The sequence below is a fragment of the Pteropus medius genome, unplaced genomic scaffold, assembly GCF_902729225.1.
Source record: "Pteropus medius unplaced genomic scaffold, Ma_sr-lr_union100, whole genome shotgun sequence".
Classification (NCBI taxonomy): Eukaryota; Metazoa; Chordata; class Mammalia; order Chiroptera; family Pteropodidae; genus Pteropus; species Pteropus medius.
Window position 1 is genome coordinate 16,653,838 of NW_024345601.1, and position 14,161 is coordinate 16,667,998.

A 14,161-nucleotide genomic window follows, 5' to 3' on the forward strand; every position below is an offset into this window, starting at 1 on the left:
TGAGAAAGAAAAATTAAGAAAACAATCCCATTTACCACTGCATTCAAAAAAATAAAGTACCTAGGAATAAATTTAACGTAAAACCATTCCCCAATCTTTTGGCACCAGGGACCTGTTTCGTGGAAGACAATTGTTCTATGGACTGGGTGGGGAAGGAGTGGTTTGAGGATGATTCAGACACTTTACATTTATTGTGCACCCCTCAACCTGTATTGCATACCATGGTTACTCATTAATCTTCTCTAACAATTGTGCCTCAGTCTCCTCTATTTCATCAATTCATCTAGTTATAGCGCTAGCTGAAAGAGGAACACATACCACCTTTGAACTGCAGCCTTTCCTACAAGTTCATGACAAATGTCCTTATCAGCAGGCAGGATCAACTTGTCACCTTTAGTAAAGGGCTTCTGAGCTTTAGCAATGCGGTTAGCCACTAAGAATGATGCTCTTAGAGTAGACACATTTGATGAAATAGTAGCCTTCAATAATTGCTTCTGTTTTTTGTGTTCACGTTTTTTTTCTTTTGAAAACTCCAAAGGCTTGTCTTTTAATGCAGGGTGCTTGGTCTCCATGTGGCAAAACAGTTTTGAAAGTTTCATGGCTTTGTTAGATAGCCAGTCACCACATATTATACAAAGTGGTCTTGGAGAATGTGAATCACCTGTTGCAAATAACCTATAATTTAAGTAGGACTCTTGGTATTTTCTTTTAAGTGCAGCTTTCTTTTTGTTGACGGTCTTAGAATCTTCTGCCTCATTATTGCATATTTCTCCTTTTTCAAAGAAGCTCTCCAGAGATGTTTGTTTTTCACTCATTTTATCTAGAGTTAGCTTGTGGGCTTACCAAAATTGTGACTGAGATAAGCACGCAGTATGGGAAAAAGGCATGGATGGAAATGGTACAGTGTCAAATTCTGACTTAAAGCCTGCCACTAGATGCGGCTGTACAATTGAAGTACATCAACTCACCTGCCACTATAAAGCCTGCCACCAGATGCAGCTTAATTGTCACTTGCCATTCTCTGATAGGGTTTTGATATGTCTGCAAGCAATTGATTTATTATGGTCTCTGTGTAGTCAGACCTCTCTGCTAATGTTAATCTGTATTTGCAGCTGCTCCCCAGCTCTGGCATCACTGCCTCAGCTCCACTTCAGATCATCAGGCATTAGATTCTCATAAGGAGCACGCAGCCTAGATCCCTCACATGCACAGTTCACAGTAGGGTTCAACCTTCTGTGAGAATCTAATGCCTGCTTGATCTAAGGTGGAGCCGAGGCAGTGATGCTAGTGCTGGGGAGTGGCTGCACATACAAATGAAGCTTTGCTCACTGGCCTGCTGCTCACCTTCTGCTATGCAGCCCAGTTCCTAACAGGCCACAGACCAGTACCGCTCCATGGCCCGGGAATTGGGGACCACTGAGGTAAAAGACCTGTACTCGGATAATTATAAGACATTGATGAAAGAAATTGAAGAAGATATAAATAAATGGAAGCATATACTGTGCTCATGGATAGAAGAATTAACATCATTAAAATGTCTATACTTCCCAAAGCAATCTATAGATTCAGTGCAATCCTTATCAAAATACCAATGGCATTTTTCACAGAACTAGAAGAAATAATCCTAAAATTTATATGGAACTATAAAAGAACCCGAATAGCCATGGCAATTTTGAGAAAGAGGAACAAAGTTGGAGGTATCACGCTACCTGATATCAAACTACAGTACAAGGCCATACTAATCAAAACAGCATGTCACTGGCATTAAAACAAACACAGATTATATTGGAAGAGAATAGAGAGCCCAGACATAAACTCATGCTTATATGGTCATTTAATATATGACAGAGGAGGCAAGAATTTACAATCTATTCAGTAAATGGTGTTGGGAAAACTGAACAGACTTGCAAAAAAGTGAAACTGGACCACCGTACACCATATACAAGAATGAACTCAAAATGGATTAAAGATTTAAATGTAAGACCCAAAAACATAAAACTCCTAGAAGAAAACATAGGCTGTAAACTCTCTAACATTGCTCATGGTAATATTTTTTCAAATATATCTCTTCAGGCAAGAGAAACAAAAGAAATAATAAACACATGGAATTACATCAAACTCACAGTTTTTTTGCACAGCAAAGGAAACCATCAACAAAACAAAAAGACAGTCCACTGAATGGGAGAAGATAGTCACCACTGATACATCTGATAAGAGATTAATATCCAAAATTTATAAATAACTCATACAACTCAACACCAAAAGAATTACCCAGTTAAAAAATGGGCAGAGGACCTGAATAGGCATTTCTCCAAAGAGGACATACAGATGGCCAATACATATATGAAAAGGTGTTCAACATTACTAATCATCAGAGAAATGCAAGTTAAAACCACAATGTGATATTACCTCATACCTGACAAAATGGCTATCAACAATAAATCAGTAAACAAGGGTTAGCGAGGATGTGGAGAAAAGGGAACCCTCAGGCATTGTTGGTGGGACTGCAAATTAGCACAGCCCTATGGAAAACAGTATGGAAGTTCCTCAAAAAATTAGAAATAGAACTGCCTTATGACCCAGCAATCTCACTTCTGAGTATTTATCCAAAAAATACTAATTTGAAGAGATCCATGCACCCCTGTGTTAACTGCAGCACTATTTATAATAGCCAAGATATGGAAGCAACCTAAGTGCCCATCAATAGACTATTGGATAAAGAAGAGCAGTACCTTTATACAATGGGATCTTAACCATTAAAAAAAGTGAAATCTTACCATTTACAACAACACGGATGGACCTAGAGGGTATTATGCTAAGTGAAATAAGTCAGAGAAAAACAAATACCATATATGATTTCACCTATATGTGGAATCTAAAAAAATATATAAAACAGAAACAAACTTAACAGATATAGAGAACAAATTAATTGTTGCCAGATGGGAAGGGGTTTGAGGGTCTAGGTGAAAAGCCGAAGGGATAAAGTACAAATTGGTAGTTAGAAAATCATCATGGGAATGTAAAGAACAGCCTAGGGAATATAGTCAGTAATTGCAATAACTGTATAGTACCAGGTGGGTATTCATCTAATTGAGGGGATCACTTCGTAAATTATATAAATGTCTAACCACTGTGCTATTCACTTGAAACTAATATAAAATAATATTGAATGTCAGCTATAACTGAAAAATTAAAAAATAGGGCAATAAACAAAAATTATGAGATGATTAATAAGGGAGTTTCTTAAGGAAGAGACTTTTTTTTGAGTGCTTAGCATTCTTAGTTTTAAAGCTTCACTATTATTTAAGGTCATGTTCCCAACTTATTTATGCTACTTCTAAATGAAGTACTAATAGTTTTTCTGCTTTCGCAATCTTTAAAATCTAGAACTTCTGGTTAATTCTCCCTGCTCTAATACTTGTAAAATCTTTGATTCTCCACCTGGATTCTATTCTGCCTTCATCTACTTTTCACTTTACATACTATAACCAGCCACTCCCGTCTGTTCCCTATTCCTGAAACATATTATCCACTTTTTACTTTTTCTAGATGTTTTTATTTAAGTTCAAGCTCAAATGTCACTACCTCTGTGAATATCAGACAGGACTGATTTCTCTCTCATTTTCATAAGATCCTATTTATTCTGCTGTTCTGATATGGTGTCATAGCTAACAATGCCTAATTTCAAGATAGATTCCATGTCTTACTTATCCTTATATCATCCTCCACACACATCCTGGACTCACAGCATCTTTTTTACTACTCTCTCTAACAAATGACAAGGTGCTAGTGTCAGATGTTTTAGAATTCATGTTGTCACATTTTCGAAATGTACACGATTTTTGTGTGAAGGTATGTGCGTATCTCCATTAGTAGTCATGAATATTAATGGAAATTAGGTTACATTAAGTAATCTGAAATACTGTTGCAAAATTACTGATGCAAAGTCTATGGTGTACTGTCCAAATGACCCTACATTAGAACTCTGTGATATGAACTCTATAGCTATTATTGAAAATTTTCTTTCCAACTTTTTTTCATAAGAATTTTAGGCAGTAAGCCTCTTTAGGTGAATCTCCAAAAATTTGTAAATTTAAAGAAAATCAGAACCACTTTTGTGCATAAATTGTTTTTTTAATGATTATCTTTCAAAGCAACTTATAACGTTGACTATATTGTGAATAAACTACAAAAGTAATATGAAAAACATTTGAAGTTTCTTAGGGGGGTCTGACTATTTAAGTCTAGGTATTTTAAGTCAGATTATGTTACAGTGAATTCTGCCAGGTGTCCACATTTTTTCTTTTTTAATTTTAGTGGACTATAACTCTGACAAGTCCATTATAAGAAGTTACTTTCCCAGTCTATAAAGAACTGAGCCCAAATTCTAATACTGGAATATACGTGTGGGGATGTGTGTGTATGTATTCAGAGGTGGCATTTCCAACACAAAATATCTTATATTCACATCCTATTTTCACTCCTGCCTCTTATTTTCCTAGGGGTAGAAATGTCTAACTACTTTTTGATAGTATTTGGAATTTAGGTTATAAATTCAAAATACTTGTCATTTGATAAACTGAAAATAGGGTTAAGTGTTAATTATTTTACTAACGAGCAAGAAGTTTCTTCCACTTCATCTTTTATCTGCCTACAAGTTTAAGTTGTTTTAGGACATTCACAGGGAAAATGGTCTAAAGTACAGCATATTATCAATCACTTTTATTACAGATAAGGATTAGGATATACATTTTTGTTGTACAAAGTTAGATTGGTGAGAGGTCATTTGAAAACATAGCCATAAAGCAATGTTGCCAAACAAATACCATTATTTTATAAAACCCTTCACTATTAAAGCATTCACTATAACTGAATTTCTACTTTGTTGTTGTTAATAAATTGCAAAGTACACAGATATACTTTGTCTTTATGTCTTTAGAGAAAGGTGATGCTAGATTTTATTCAATTATTTAATCATTAAGCAGAATCATTAAGGCTTCCTGGCAGCTACAGTGATGCTATTATCTACAGTCAATACCTGAGATGAGATCTTTGCCATTTCTCTTTCTTTAGGGATGGATAAGGATGAAAATGAAAACCGATATTTATAAGATAGCAAAGTATGTTTATGATGTTATCAGAGAAATCATTTCACTGACGTTTAGTTTGGAAGTCTGTATAGACAGTGCCATAGTATGGTTCATCTTTGTTACTTTTTGAATACCCTGAAGCTAGAAAGTTAGTTATTTATTTTTATCTGGTTTCTTTTCTTTTTAAGGATTTATTGTAGCTTCTAGTAAGTTACTTAAGTTTTGAACTAATTGGCTTACCTTAAGGAATCTTCTTAGGATCAAGAGACAAAATATAATTCACACTGACTACTCAAACTTATCATTGTGGATTCTCATTTAAATAACTGATAAATTCAATTGATAAAAGTAAATTTATATTCTTAAAATTGACGACTTACATTACCAACATGCTTGGTGTAATGTTCTAATAGCAACTCTAAATTTTCAACAGTGTTTTAACAAGGGGCCCTACATTTTCCTGTTGCACTGTACTCCCAAATTCTGTAGCCAGTCCTGGTCCCCAGAAACTAGTTGTCATAGTAGATGGTAAAACATACTAAAAAGTAATTATCTGTGTAACCCAAATCTCTGACGCCATAAATTTCCTCAACTGCAGAGGACATCTTTGTACACAATTTATATTGGAATGTGTTTTATGAGAGAAAAATTGACTTGGGTTACCTACATAGTAAACCTTTTAAATGTTAGGTTTCATAATAAAGAGTTTTTTGAGATTTGCTGTTTAAACAAAATTCTGTCATTTTAGAACACAAAGTACTTGCCCAAAATACAAAAATATCCTATTAGATAAAATAAATTTAATTCGAAGCAGGATTTAACTCATTGTGCCATTACAGGTTACCAAGTTATGCCCAACCAGCAACAAAACTACCAAGGAATAGTTGGAGTTCAGCAACCCCAGAGTCAAAGCCTCGTTGGTGGCCAACCAAACGGCATTGGAAATCAGATTCAAGGAGTGGTCATCCCCTATCCTTCAGTGCCATCATATCAGGTATGTTGTCCCTCTCACCTACTTAGGGTAGAGATGATTTTAAATAAATGTATAGTTATAATGCATCTTCTCTCTTCTTTCAATAGAAATAATGCTCTATAATACATAACTTTATAGTCTTAACAGTTTTATTAGTCATAGCAGATTTGTTTTATCCTCATTTTATTACTTTAGTCATTCTCTTCATTAATTTTTAGAAAAAATATCTGAACCACATTGATGTTGGCAAGTAAATTTTGTCTGGCATTGTTTCTGTTTCCAAATATATAAGTATGTAAGCAAGTGTCTCATTCTATGATTCAGCTCCTTTAGAAAGTCTTTTTTTGAGGAGAAAGTGGAATGGGAGAGAAAATAGAGGTGGAGGTAGGTATTTGATATAGTGAGATAGAGCACAGACTATAAATCAGTGTTTCTAAGGTGGAGAAGATGGTGCAGTTTCCCATGCTGGAACTGATTTTTCCCCCACTTAAATCTCAAAAAAGGAATGACGTGTCATGTATTAAAGATGACATGGATTTTAATTTATAGTTCTAAAGTAGAAATGCCTATTGTTTCATAAATGAGTCAGAGTTCTTTAGTATAATATGGCACATTTTCAAAAATTTGTTTAACCTTCATCTTTCTGGAATAAGTTGCGAGTGGGTTTGTTTTATTAGTCTCATGATTTTCTAATGTTAAGAAATCCAAAGACCATTTTCATTCATCTCAGCAAGGTAAAAACAGTCTAGCTGGGAAGATAAATGTTCATATATTTTATCTAAACATAATTAGTGATAGTATACAGACCAATAACTGAAGGAATTATGAAATACAGTCATGAAGAGATTAGGGACTTAATATAGAGGTCTTCTTGGAAGATATAAACCTTTAACTGCTCTTAAAAGAAAATTATGTGCATAAATTGGTGAATAATGGAGATGGAGAAGTAGATGAGCACAGGTGCTAGCATATTCCATTTAATTCCAGAAAATTAAAATTGAAATTAAAATGTAAAATGTGGAATTGTTAAGGACTCTTTTTTTAAGCACTAAGGGTATGTCTAGTTTCGAAATCCCTTTATTATAGAAAGCAAATAAGGAAAAAAGAAAAGATACATCATGAAACCAGATTTCACATCTTTCTCTCACATCCCCCTTGCTTTTAACTCCTTATCCTCTGTATGTGAGCCTAGGTACATGAGACTGCCCATCCCCTACTTCCTCCACAGCTAGACGTTAAACAGGATCAGTACCATGCCAGGAACTCTCCCTTCTCAAGAACCCTGGTCATGCTACCTAATCTAGTACATTGAGCTTCTATTAGATAAGATGCCCAGGCATTATTTAAATAAGAACTACCTTTAACCTTTAGTGGCTCATAGTCTAGTGCAAGAAGTATAATTTTTAAATGAATTACAACCCTGTTAGTATCATTTTTAAAAATGGAGCTAGATATTGAAAATGCTTCCAAAACAGTTATAATTTCTATAGCATGCTTTTTTATAAGCTATAAATTATTTTCTCAAGGTATTTCATGTAATCCTCACACTGGGTGAATGAATGGGAGAAGTATTGCTCTGACAAGCAATAAATGACAGCCTGCTTTATATTTCCTTCTACATTTGATAGATAAACTGGATAGTGATAAACTGTTATCTAGAAAATAAGCCAGAAAAGTCATCTGTCCTCGGTAGAGTATATCCTGTGGCTGTACATTCTCAAGTACTGTACCCTCTTTCATTTTTGTTTTTTTTCTTTACCACTAGTTACACATTTATTCTGTAGCTTCAGTCATCTAGATTGAGCTGTCATTTTTCATATATCTATATATATGTAGATACGGGCAGAAATAATAATCTCAGAATGTTACATTGCCTCAAGTAGACAAAAAGACTGAACTATATTGTGTTATACAGAGTTGGATACATCAAACCAGTAATTTTCTCTTTGCAATTATTGAGCCAAATTGACAGTAATTAATAGATTACTGTGTGTTTTGAAAGGACTAGTTACATTTCAGAAATATAGGCAAGACTGGATAGGCAAGACTAGATAGGCAAGACTGGAAAGTTAATCACGGGGCCCAGATATAGAGAATAGTGATGTGATTAGAGCCAGAGAGCATGGGTTCGAATCCTGATTTACTTACTTACTAGCTATACATCCTTGGGCAAGTTACTTAACTGAAGTTTCCCCACCTATAAAACAGGTATGATAAAAGTATCTTATTAGGGTTGTTAGGAAGACTTGGTGTAATAATACATATAACATGTTTAGAACAAGTCCTGAATATGGTAGTAAGTACTCAGTAATGCTGACTTTCATTGTCATCACTATTACTAATATTATCATTGCTACTGCTATTGCTAACATCATCATTATAATCATCAGAAGATTTATTATATTGGCTTCATTTACCAGAATCACTCTAATTTGACTGTAACGTTGTGGCACATTTGTAAATTAAGAATCCATTATGCCTATGTGGTTTCTGTTTTAGAGACTTATAGAAACTAGAGAATTGAAATACAGAAAAGAAGAATCCGTAATGTTCTTGTGGCTTCTATGTAGATGATATAGAAAACAGAGAATTGAAAGATCCACTGTTCACCAAATGCCTACTGTGCTAGAACCTGTAAATGGAGATTATAATAAAGATAATACCTCCCCTGAGATGGAGTTGGCATTCTATTTTTTCAGATAAGGAACTACAGGACATCAGGATAGTTAAGTCATTTGCCCAATGTCACATAGATAGTAAAGTAATGAAGCTGATATCACATCTAGATATCTTAAGCTTCAAAGGTGACACTTTTTCCAATCCAGTATACCTCACTAGTGCCGTAACTGGATTTTACTTAGTATGTCAAATGGTATCCTTAGTTTGAAAGTTTCTTTTTTAAAATAGCTTTTACTTAGGGACGTAAGTCATAGCAGCTTTTTAAAAATAATTTAATGCTGCTAACCTACTGTAAATTGATAAATGCTAGCCAAAAACAATAGCTAGCTGAAAAGAACATAGAGATAATGTGGTAGTACTATGGCTCACTTATCAGGACAGCCTGTCGGCAGTTTTAGCTTATTCCTAACTGTTCATACTTGAAAAGCCTTGTGAAGACTAGAGACATTAACATTGGCAAGGTTTTGAAGAACCTTTTTCCCTTTAAATTGTCTTTCAAATTTTAGGTTTCACTGCCTCAAGGTTCTCAAGGAATTGCCCATCAGACTTATCAACAGCCTGTTATTTTCTCTAATCAATCTAATCAAGGATCTATGCCCACAACAGGAATGCCAGTTTACTATAGTGTCATTCCACCTGGCCAACAAAATAATTTAAGGTGAGTATGACTAAGAAACCTAATACTATAGTTTCTTATTGTTTATCAGGATTATGGTCTCACTGATTTTAAAGTTGCCTAAAAGTAAGGGGCATTACCTGAGATCACTATCTAATGTAGAATAGAAAAACTATGATACAATCTATTTTTCTAATATTTCTTTTAACAAAATCAGTATAAGCAAAGGATTCCATATGTATACTAAAGAAGAGTCAGATTTTCTCTTAAAATTAGGCCAGTCTCCTTTTACTTACCCAAATAGAATAAAATAGTTGGCCATAGACCTTGGAGTTCGGAGTGTTAATATTTAAGATTTTTATAGGAGTTTGGAGAGAATGTATTTCCTTTAACCTCAGCTACAGGATATCGTGCTGAAATTTTTCAGACTCTGGGGAGCTCATTTTTCATCTGTACATGGAGGGAAGTATATAAGAGAAACAAATGATAGTAACTATATTAAAGCTAGTTGTGTAGTATTCCATTAGCTATTTCAACTTAGAAGAGCAGAAGCTTCTCTGATAAGTTTAAAGTGTTAAAAATAGCAATCTTCCTTTGAATTGGGTACCTTTAATTTGTTGTTCAGAATGTTTTACAGTTCATTTATTCTCACAGCATCTCTGTAAGTTTGCCAGAGGGGCCTTGGTGCTCTTCTTAAGAAGGGATCCTTGGTTACAGTTGCTGATAAAAGGTTGCCACCCAATTATGGTTACAAATAGTATTTAAGGGTAAAGAGGGAGTTGACATACTTGCTTCAGTGAATCCGCTTGGGTAATGGGCACTTGACAGTGATTTTATTGTCGGGGCCACACGCACACACCAGAAGAGCTCACGTGACTCTGTGGCTGCCACAGATTGAAGATGAAGCTTAGGCTTTTTAAACAGCAGGTTGGTTGTGGATCTCGCAGGCAGCTTTTGAGTTTGGTGTTGTAATGAGTCTTAGCTCTTTTGAGGTAGAGCTGCTATACAGTGAAAATAGAAATATAGACTGCGTTAAATTTCCTATTTGTTGTGTGAGTTTAAGTTCTATACTCTCAATCTGAGCCTCTTTTTCTAAGTTTGGGGTTCATAAGGCCAGTTCAGGTTCTGAATTGTCAATTAGAGGCAGAATTTTGTGTTAAAGCAGGTGAAATAGATGTGAAAAGTGCCGAATTACTTGATTTTTAAGCCAAAGTGTAACTTTTCATTTACCTGAAAGAAAATTACCACAGTAATCATTCTTTTGTAGGGCAGAGGCTGAGAGAAATAGGTATTACTTAATTAGACAACTCATTTGAGACCAAAAGACCTGTTTTACAAGTTACTTTCATAGGTCTACATGCCGGGTGGAAAGGCTTTCATGAAGGAAGGAGATGAAGCCTGTCAAATTCTATATAACATGGCTTAAAACATTCTTGTGTTTGTTATATTTATCAATCCTCTGAAACAAAAAAGATCTTGGCTACTTGACTTCTTAGAGAGCTGGCCCTGGGACATGTGTGTAGAGGTGAGAGAGCACAATTCCATACCCACTCTACTTTCAGCCTTATTTTAAGCATGATGGCAGAATTCAAAAGCTGTCAGGTACATGCCGACAACTACACTTTGGAATGAACCATACATACTTTTAGTCTCTGGGCCTGCTTTTGCAAGGAAAATAAAAATTTGGACTTCTAACTTTGGCCTAAGGAATAGCTCAGAAGCATAGCAATTAAAAGATAAGTGAGATTCTCCAGCAACCTCTAATTTGAATCTTGATGAAAAGTCTTTGAAATTACTCATGGTTTAGGACTGTGACCTAGATGAGGCACACAAATTTGAAATAAGCTAGCTGTAATTGAGAGTAGTGATTGGTTACCATGTAACAAACTGGCATCGATCAGATTACCAGTGTGAGAAATAAAATGTGTTGCATGTAAAGCAGGAACATGTATCCTGTCATACTTGTATCCTATATCTTTTATGCTAGTAATTTGGTAGGAAGTCGGGTCACATACAGAATTGATTTCACCTATTGGGTAAAGAACATTTATTAACTAATGACTTTTTTCAAAATGTAGTAGCATTCTTTACAGAAGATTTTATTCTGGGCAGTATTTAATAAATAAATGGCCATAATTTTTTCAGATTTCCAACTTAAAGATTAATTGTTGGCATTTATTATTATTCAGATCATTGAATTACCATATAAGTGCTCATATATACAGACCATCCCTTCATAAAACTAGAGTTGCTAGCTTATATACCTTATATTTTATCTTACATATTCCGATATATTTATATGCATAGCAGAGGTTTGTCTGAATACTCATACACCTAGAACAGGCCTGGCCCAGAGGAGAAGCTTGATAAATCCAGACTGAATGAACATACTTCTTTAATGACAAAGGCCAGCTTGCACATATGTGTTTGTATGTATATGTAATTAATTCTCATTTATATACCATATTATTATCATTAATATTATTATTTTGTTTTTGTAACTTCTATATACTTTTTAAATTTTTCATTAGATTTTTTTATTACAAAATAAATTGTGCTTGTTGGGACACAAATAAAGCAATCAGTACAAAGATGTGTAAAAGGAAAGCTAATTGTCATTTCCTACTCTGCCCCACCTCTGGGTCACCAGTGCTCACAAACTGGTATACATTCTGTATTAGCCTCCTGCCCATACAAACATATACAGTTATAAATACACACATATTGGAATTGGGTGGTAGGTTCTAATGAAACAGACATTATCTTGCATTTTTCCCTAATAATGTATTATGAATACTAGATGAGTAAATATTAGTCTAAAACATTATGGTTGGGGTTTTTTGTTGTTGTTTTTCTCATTTCTTCCAAACAATTTTACATAAATAGGATCACGTCATACAGGTAGTTTTTTGTTTTTCTGACTTCCTCCTCTCTCCTCATCCCTTCCTTTTCGATCATTTCTCCCACACACACAGGCTGGGTAACCCATGTTTCTATCCTTGATTGTATCCTTTTTCCTTTTTTTCCTTGCACCTAATCATATACTAGCATAGATATGGGTATGGAAACATGAGCAAAATTGATTAGCACAGACACATGAAGTGGAGTTTATAAATAATTTTACATATAAATTAGTCTACAGCTTGGTTTTTTTTTTTTATGTAGTTGTATATCTTCGTGAATATGGTTACTATATTTATATATGGTGAGAGAATTTAGTTCATTCATATTTAGTATTGCAACTGATACAGTAGTTTTTTCTGCCAACTTATGTTTGTTTGTTTATTTTACCACATTGTACTTACAAATGCATGCCTCATTATTGATCATTCTGTCATTTTCTCAGAAGTCCAAATGTATGCCATATTCCTTGGGTCTCCTCATCATGGAATCTCACTAATATATCAGAGTATGAGATGGTCTAAATTAGCTACTTTTTAGATAATTGAGTTTCGTGCCATTAAACATTAGTTTTCAGGTAGCATGATGTAGTTAGAAAGAAGACAGGCTTTGGAATCAAACAAAACCTGACTTCAAGCCTGTGTGACTTTAGGCAAGTTAGTCTTTTTGCTCCTTGGTTTTCTCATTGTGAAATACAAATAATACCTCACAGGAATAGTGTGTAAGGTTATGTGTCTAGGACTTTGTGTATGGAAATTACTTATTCTAAAACATATACTTGCCTGTGTTCTTAATACACTGAAAGTAGCGAAACTTTATTGCTGATTCAGAGCTATAATCTTAACCATTAGTGATTATATTGTGTCCTCCAATATTTTGAAGCATGTTGGGGGTCTTTTTATTTACACATACTCTTTGACTTACAATGGGGTTACATCCTGATAAACCCATCCTAAGTTGAAAATATCATAGGTCGAAAATGCATGTAATACATCTAACCTACCAAACATTTTAGCTTAGTCTAACCTAGTTAAACACTTATGTTAGCTTACAGTTGGGCAAAATCATCTAACACAGTGAACACAGTGTAGTATTGGTCGTTTACCCTCAGGTTCACGTGCCTGACTGGACACTACGGCTGGCTGCTGCTGCCCAGCATCACAGGAGCGTATTGTATAGCAGCATATCGCTAGCCTGGGAAAAGATCAAAATTCAAAGTACAGTTTGTACTGAATGTTTATGTCTTTTACACCATCATTAAATCAAAAAATCATAAGTCAAACCATTGTATGTTGAGGATTGACTGTACTTTCTAAACTTATATAGTTTCTTTCCTTGCTGTCAGTTATTGTCAGTTTAGCTGCTTTAAATCTGCCATGGAGTTACCAGAACTTAGTTTTTAAAAGAAAGGCTATGAGTCAGATACTGGAGAAATCTACTATGAAAAAAGGTCTTGGTGTCTTTGAGGAATTTGTTACATCTGTTTTAATAGTTCTTGTGCCTTTAGTGCTTACCTGGTCTGTGCTGTGTTCCAGATTGTTATGGCTAGACACTTCTTTGAAAAGCAAATAAGAAACCTGGAAGAAACTATAGAACATCATTAGTTTCTCCTTAAAGCAGTAAATATTTTTATTTTGGGTGTTATAAAGATGAGAATGAAAAATATGTACAGTTAATACTCATTGTGAATTTGTATTTACGAGTTTGCCTATTCACTAAAATTTATTTGTAATCCCAAAATAGATATTTGCAGTGCTTTCTCAGTCATTCACAGGCATGCACAAAACAGTGAAAATTTTAGACACCTGACATGCACATTCTCAGCTGAGGTCAAACAAGTTGACACTTTGCTCCTTATTTCAGCTCTCATTCTACAAGCAAGTATCTTTTTCATAGTCTATT

General features: G+C 34.6%; 1 protein-coding gene across 19 annotated transcripts in view; it reads left to right on the forward strand.

Moving 5' to 3' along the window:
* Positions 1 to 14,161, forward strand: part of R3HDM1 (R3H domain containing 1) — a 168,569-nt gene that overhangs the window by 117,697 nt on the left and 36,711 nt on the right. For all 19 annotated transcript variants that reach the window (XM_039874541.1, XM_039874544.1, XM_039874540.1 and 16 more), the window contains 2 exons: positions 5,930 to 6,084; positions 9,249 to 9,400. In XM_039874541.1, coding sequence (XP_039730475.1) covers positions 5,930 to 6,084; positions 9,249 to 9,400 — 307 coding nt within the window. The remainder of the gene's footprint in view (positions 1 to 5,929; positions 6,085 to 9,248; positions 9,401 to 14,161) is intronic.